The sequence below is a fragment of a genome, unplaced genomic scaffold (assembly GCF_019419815.1).
Source record: "Pyrus x bretschneideri cultivar Hongxiangsu unplaced genomic scaffold, Pyrus_bretschneideri_v1 Contig11, whole genome shotgun sequence".
Lineage (NCBI taxonomy): Eukaryota > Viridiplantae > Streptophyta > Magnoliopsida > Rosales > Rosaceae > Pyrus > Pyrus x bretschneideri.
The window spans coordinates 2,881,800-2,888,843 of NW_025999402.1; the positions used below are offsets into that span (position 1 = coordinate 2,881,800).

At 38.0% G+C, this 7,044-nt stretch overlaps 1 protein-coding gene across 1 annotated transcript; it reads right to left on the bottom strand.

The window, feature by feature from the left end:
- Positions 1 to 1,700: 1,700 nt before the first annotated feature.
- LOC103959579 (sulfoquinovosyl transferase SQD2) lies at positions 1,701 to 6,576 on the bottom strand. Its single transcript, XM_009371928.3, has 11 exons — positions 5,961 to 6,576; positions 4,218 to 4,284; positions 3,950 to 4,020; positions 3,703 to 3,820; positions 3,500 to 3,573; positions 3,293 to 3,348; positions 3,125 to 3,208; positions 2,913 to 3,000; positions 2,751 to 2,828; positions 2,540 to 2,596; positions 1,701 to 2,342 (listed from the first exon to the last, which is right to left on the bottom strand). The coding sequence occupies exons 1-11, from the start codon at positions 6,302 to 6,304 to the stop codon at positions 1,841 to 1,843; spliced, it is 1,539 nt and encodes a 512-aa protein (XP_009370203.2). The 5' UTR covers positions 6,305 to 6,576; the 3' UTR covers positions 1,701 to 1,840.
- Positions 6,577 to 7,044: the final 468 nt, after the last annotated feature.

Here is a 7,044-nt window from a genome sequence, read left to right on the forward strand (position 1 = left end):
TCTGATAATAATCCATTCCATTCTATCGTTTATTTGGCAATATTGACTGCTCATATTCCTAATTGTTTAAGCAGAAAATCAAATTCGTAAAATTTTGCCCAACCAAAAGAGGTTATTGAAGTGATATAACCTGGTGGTGATGGAGGGTAGTTTTAACTTTTAGGTCAATAATTTTTAGTGACGAGCTTTATATCCAAATCATAATTTGACATACATACAATAATTACTTGGTCAAAAAACGGAATCAAGTATTTACGAGAGCAAAATCCTAACTAACGTAAACTCATTTCTTTACTTGCGTTATACTAGTCAAATATCTATTTAGATTGTATTTATTAAAGTTTTAAACATTCAATACAGAAAAGAATCAACCCATAGCAAATTGGATTTCGATTGAGTTTAATCATTCAGCGAATAAGTTTCATGTAAGTCTTTTGCATAACATTGTATTATTGAATTTGAATGCCGCGTAAACGGTGGACTCGTTCCATGTAAATATCATATTTGTCGGTAATAGAGACACAAATATCCCAAATGGTCCCCAAACCGAACAACGTCTGAGAATGAGATAAACCTCGACCATTGAGTCCCAATGCCAAAACTTGTTTTCATGGGGCAGCTTAGGAAAGCACGTTAGATAGATTCTCCTCTCTTTTTACACTTTTGACAAGCATTTGATTTGGTGTTTTGCAAATTAGCCGCCAAATTTGTTTTGTGAGAATTTCGTCAAACTTCCTGTCCAAACCCAACTCTTAGTTTTACATTGGACACATGACCTAAATTAACCTAATTAGCACGAGTTGTGAGTATTGTCCGCTTTGGGCTTACCATTCCCTCACGGTTTTGTTTTTGGGAACTCACGAGCAACTTCCCAGAGGGTCACCCATCTTGGGATTGCTCTAGCCCCCTTCTCGCTTAACTTCGGAGTTCCTATGGAACCCGAAGCCAGTGAGCTCCCAAAAGGCCTCGTGCTAGGTAGGGATGAGAATATACATATAAGGATCACTTCCCTGGGCAATGTGGGATGTCACAGAGGAAGTGAGGGGGAATGGCTTAAAATTAAAAGAGATTAACGGTGTGACTCTAACTGAAACATTGAGCTAATTGCGGTCAGTTTTGTCTAAAAGTACATGTTTTAGTGCCATGCTAAGATTTCAAAAAAACGCATCTTTGCTCCTTACTTCAGACACTGATATCACCCGCACCTTAATCTTATGCACAAGGCAGATGTGAGGTTTCATCATGATAGCCGTCATATTACTAGTTTGCATTATTGCGTCAAGCCTCCAATGTGAAACTTTTACACTCTTCAACAAGAACGTAAGAGACGTCTAAATCCAATCCCATATGCTACGTGTGACGAGCTTGGCATAGAGAAAAATACTCCCCTGCCCTGGTTTCTCTATCCCCATTCTCTTCCTACATGCATCGGATGATTTTTCGATGTGAAGACGTTAATGAACACCAAATATCTTTCTTTCCCGACACTTACTGTAACTAGCCGTCCAAGTACCGTATCTATGAGTGAAGGAGATGAATTGCAAGTGAAATGCATGGAATCAAACCAGACATCTGACTAAAAGTTACCTCGTTAAAACAACATACGAGGAACTTGCACAACGTTAGATGCACAAAACATGCACACAGATCTCCACTTCCCATTTGGTTGTGTAATAAAAATTAGCAAGAGACGCCACACCTGACATTGTCTACCGTCCAATATGTACAACAAATAATTTACAATTATCCCAAGTACAATCCACCAATAACTTCTTTTGAAAGCGCAAAGCAAGTTTACAAATCACTAGTTACCTGTGGCTGAACGCGGTAGGATCCGAAATCACCTGTACTTGATTTCTGGTGTGGTTGGAGGAAAAATGCGCTTCATGAACCACTGCAACGGTCTCAGAAATTGCGCTCTCTTCTTCCTCCAGAACCAAATGGCATCACTGTATTGCTCATTTCGAATTACTCGTGTGGCTGCTTTCCAATCGTACTTCTCCATTTCCTCACGTGCTGCCTTGCCAATTGTTTCCCTTAATTCCTTGTTCTCCAGCAGGGGCTGCAACTTACTTAAGCAGTCATCAAGGTCATTGTAATTGTAGAGAAAGCCAGTTTTCCCCTCCTGATCTGCCGGAATTATATCTGGGATTCCACCAGCACGAGCTCCAACCACGGGGATACCTGAAGACATAGCCTCCAATACAACAAGCCCTAGTGTCTCTGATTCTGAAGGCATCACAAAAACGTCACCACTGGCATATGCCTGAGATAGCTCTTCACCTCCTAACATTCCTGTAAATACCGCGGGCATGCCTTCAAACAGTTTTTCCAGATCCTCCCTGCCAAAATAAAAGCCATATCATTAAATGAGTACCAGTGATTCTTATGTTGAGAAAGGAACATGCTTTTCCCCAAAGTTCCAAATAATAAGCCCTAACACCAATGGTAAGCTGCTGCATCATTTTTTTACGAGCTTTTCGGTAGAAGCAGATTACTCACTAGAATTCAAGAAGTTCATTATGTACCAGAGTAATACCTGTATGGTCCATCTCCAATGAAAGCAATTCGTGCTTCAGGAAGCCGATCCATGACACTGTTAAATCAAAATGGTTTATAGGTTAATCGCTGCAAATTATAGAAATATTTGTAAAATCAAGGCACATATTACAGAGGAGATCTACCAAAAAATATAACAACATCCAAGTTTAAGCTTTAAATATGTTATTTTTAAGAGAGAAGAACACTACCTTTTCAGAAAATCCAAACTCTTCTCCACTCCAAGTCTTCCAACATGAACAATTAAAGGTTTCTCAGGTTCGCCATTGCTATTCATGACAACTTACACGAATCAGAAAAGTTTCCAACCTGATGGGAAAGTGAAAGACACAATTGACAAATAGAGGCACTACCTCAGTCTTATACGCATTTCATGTGAACGGAAGCAGGGATTGAAGCTTTCAGAATCGACACCCTTATTCCAAAGACGGATTGTATTAGCTGCAAATAAGCACTTAAAGATTAGTTTAAGTTAGTGCTGAATGGACATGTTTTTTCTATTCAGTCAACAATTTCAGAAAAGTGAATCCGGGATTGAGACATCAAACGAGTTTACTATATTCACCTGCGGCCACCCCAGCTTCTAGGAGATCCTTACTGATTGCAGCTGATGGCACTAGCGTGAGATCAGCAGCTCTGTGCAGAAATTCTGATAGCAAAAACAGTAATGTTAATTATATGCTCTCGTATCCATATCACTATATGAGGCCAATACAAAGGTAGGGTTACATACTTATGACTAACCACATGGGTTTCACCAGCCAACTGAAAGTGTATCTCGGGATATATCTGCATAAAAAACAAGACCAAGGCTCAGTACTAAGCGCTCATTGACATATATTACTTTCTTCATAAGCAGTTATATGATTTTTCAAAATATATGACGATATCTGACAAAGTTTATGCTGAAAACTTGAACAAAATTAAGAATTAAACTCACACTGGCACATGAGTGTGATACGACATCACTATAGGGACAGATAACAACTTAGCAATAATGAGCGCACCGAAAACCTGAAAAATAGTGTTACGCGTCAGCCATCTTTTCAATTCTTTGTTATTACTCTATTTTATCGATAACAAAATATACAGAGTCAATCTACCATCTACAAAGAAAAGAATAAGAATGAATTAAATACTGACCATAATTCCAGGTGAGGATGCATGTATAATGTCAGGCTTGAACTGAGCAACCTCCGAAATTATTCTAGGACTAAGTGCAAGGGAAAGGGGAACCTTTTGATACAAGGGGCAGGGAAAGCTGAGAAATAAAACAGACAAGAGCAAACCAAAGAGAGAGAGATTTAGGAAGAGTAATGTTTTGTATGCTTTCTGTCTATTATTTTTTTATGCACTGAACTATTAGAAATTAGATCTCTATATAGCTTACCTTCGGGATCCAATCAATTTTGCTCCATAAAATTCGTCAGGAACTCCTTCGTGGGTTGTCACAACCATCACCTATACCATGTATCAGTAAGAAAATATGTCAGTCCTCATGCAAAGACAATCGGAATTAGGAATTTCATTGTCATGAAGTCTAAACAAGCCAATGTAACTACCAGTTTAGCCAGGAATCTCATTCTCACTAATGCACGTTAAATTAAGGAAGTCCATACTCAATATAATACAAAAGCATTGAGAGGTAAAGAATTTACCTCATCCCCCATTTCACGCAAGTATCTAATGAAATTCTGGAACCGATTTTTATAACCTGACACATATCTGTAAGATAAACCGAAAAACAAAACATTTCAATAGGGAACCTTTGGTGGTGTATATTAGCTGAATATTTAACAGACTAGAAATTACAAATCACCGTACTAAAGCTCAAATTACGTTTCTAATGTGCTATACTCCTGTACTGCAACAAAGACTTACATGAATGCAGTACATTATTTTTATTTAAGTTTACAAAACCATAGTTCAGTTGAATCAAAGCTTAATGAAAATTCTTTCACTTACTCAATAAATTTCCAACGGTCAGTAACTCAGAACACGAGAGAAGCATAGTGGGAATGAGATAATAATAATAATAAGCAAGACTCAGTTAACAAATACAAATCATACTACCTATTAATAGTGAACTTCTAGATAACGGGAAACCGAGCAATCTCTAAGATGACAACTGATGCGAAAATAATACAGGACGTCTCCTATGTTCAAACACGTCAACCAACAAGCTCACAAAAAATGTAACAGAATAGGTTTTATCAAAAGATGAATCATCCTTCATCCAAGGGGAAAAAAAAAAAAAAAAAAAAGGGATGAATCATCAACATATAAAGACTATTATAGTACAAAACCAGAAGATAAAATCAGCACAAAAACCTTCAGTCAGAGCAACTAAACTAACCCACAGTACTAAACTAAAACCAATCAGGCAATAGGGGAATGATCTCAATTCCTTGCACGGTTCCTTAATTTCCTGATGTGGGATTCACATTCTCGCACTCCTTATAAGCCCTAAAGTTCCTTCATTCCTTGACATGGGATTCAAACTCTCGCCACTACGCTCATGTGTGGGGTCATTTAAGCCTAACACGTGGAAAATACATATTGGCAGATGTGGAAGCATGTGGACTGTTGGGCTCAACATGTAGGTTAACATGCCCATAAGGAAGTTGAGGTACAACCATAAAACCAATTGGCCATAGGGAAAATACCTTAACTCTCTTATTTGGGATTCAGAGTCTCAACATGAAGACCATCAAATTCCCCGAATAAGCGGACAAATACAAAATTAGAATTAAGATCCCACTCTTATGGCAGCCAAAATGTGAAACAACAAATGCTATCCACATAAAAACGGCACTTAATAGCTAATGGACAAAACTAACCAATTACTCATCAAAATGAGCCCAAGAGACGCCCATGACATACCAGAATTAACAAACCAGCATGCCGGATAGTAGCTGGCATATAACCAGATTACTCTACCATTGAGATGGAAAGAGCCAATAAATCTCCCAGCTAAAACAGCAGCACAAGTCACGTTCTTAAACCGAAACTAAAACAACCAAATTGTAGCTTAAAGTTAATGACTAGTTAACATAGAACTTTCAAAGGAACCACAGATGCCTTATAGTCAAAGTTCTAAACCGACAGAAATTCTCGATGTAGGACGTCCGTCATAAACAGTTCATCAAACACAATTTGAGTCATATCTAAAACCAGGTTAGATCCAAACCTACTGCCACAGGCAGCACCTAAAGCCACAAACTTCACTCAATTATGGCTTAAAATTTTAAGCAACCATAATTAAAAACAGCAAAAGAAAGCATTTCGACAACATGGGTAATCTCAAAATTGAAAATTTAGTGAAGCTAAATCATAAAGTTCCTAAAAAATCTACAAAAAAAAAAGGTCAAAGTAGCAAAACAGTAGAGATAGAGACTCACGCAAAGGGAGAAGGCTCAACAAAGAGAGCAATGCGACGAGGTCTGGAGTTAATCTCTGACTCAACATATGGAGGAGGACCCTCTTCCACTTCCTTTTCCTCTAGCCCAACCTCTGTAATTGTCATGTCGCTGGCTTTAAGCTCAAGTTTTCTACTTTTTGGTCTCTGGGAGGCACACAATCGAACACCTTGAGTCCAAAGGCTACTGGGTTTTGTTCGTGAGGATTGGCCGCCTGGGAATCTGAGGGGAGGAGAAAAGGCAGATGATTGGGTGGTGGATGCAGAAAAGGAGGGAGGGGAGAGAGAGGGATTTATAGAGAGAGAAGCAGTAGAGGAGGTCAACATGATGAGTATAATGTAAATTGCAATATAAAAGGAAGTAGAAGTTGGAATGGAAGAGGGTTTTTGTTACCAAATTTGTGGGAAATATTCCGTTGGGATTAAGGAATATCATAAAATTTGGGTTCATGTGGAGGATAAGATGAATTATTTGCTAGGAATCCTAGATGACCTTGAAGGACCTTTGGCAATGGATATTCTTTGGGAGGTGGTATCAAATCCAAGCTCCCTTAGCATATGCCTCATCTATTCCTTGTTAGTTTGAGATGTTTGAGAACTTGAGTTGAATCTTCTTCTTCACCATTCAACAAACCAATAAAACGAGGGAAAAAAATCTATACGCAATTCAATTTAGAGATATGGTAAAGAGCGTATCAACGTCAGTATGGATAATTCTCGGTATATTTCAAACGTAATCCGTAAATAATGATTAACTTGAAGTGTTCATATGCCCGTGACTAATTATCTCAATTTTGGTGAACGAGGTTACTAGCTTGAGTAGACAATTCTCAGCCATTGATACGTCCTAAATATAATTATCTAATAATCAACGGTTTAAAGTTGTCTATACGAACTGACGGTTAACTTAATTAAACAAAATTTTGTAATAACCAAGAGTTGAGAGCTGCTTACTTAAACGGAACGAATTAGTCCACATAACCCTTTAATAAATAAGGACAAGATGCAAGATTAACAAGTAAAGGAATAATTATATAATGTAATGGGTATATGGTTATACTTTCTCC

Coding starts and splice junctions, on each gene's coding strand:
- LOC103959579 (XM_009371928.3), bottom strand. CDS start 6,304: ATGTTGACCTCCTCTACTGCTTCTCTCTCTATAAATCCCTCTCTCTCC. Junction 4,285..5,960: donor GTTGAGCCTTCTCCCTTTGC/GTGAGTCTCTAT, acceptor TTTATCTTACAG/ATATGTGTCAGGTTATAAAA. Junction 3,001..3,124: donor AGAAGCTGGGGTGGCCGCAG/GTGAATATAGTA, acceptor GCTTATTTGCAG/CTAATACAATCCGTCTTTGG.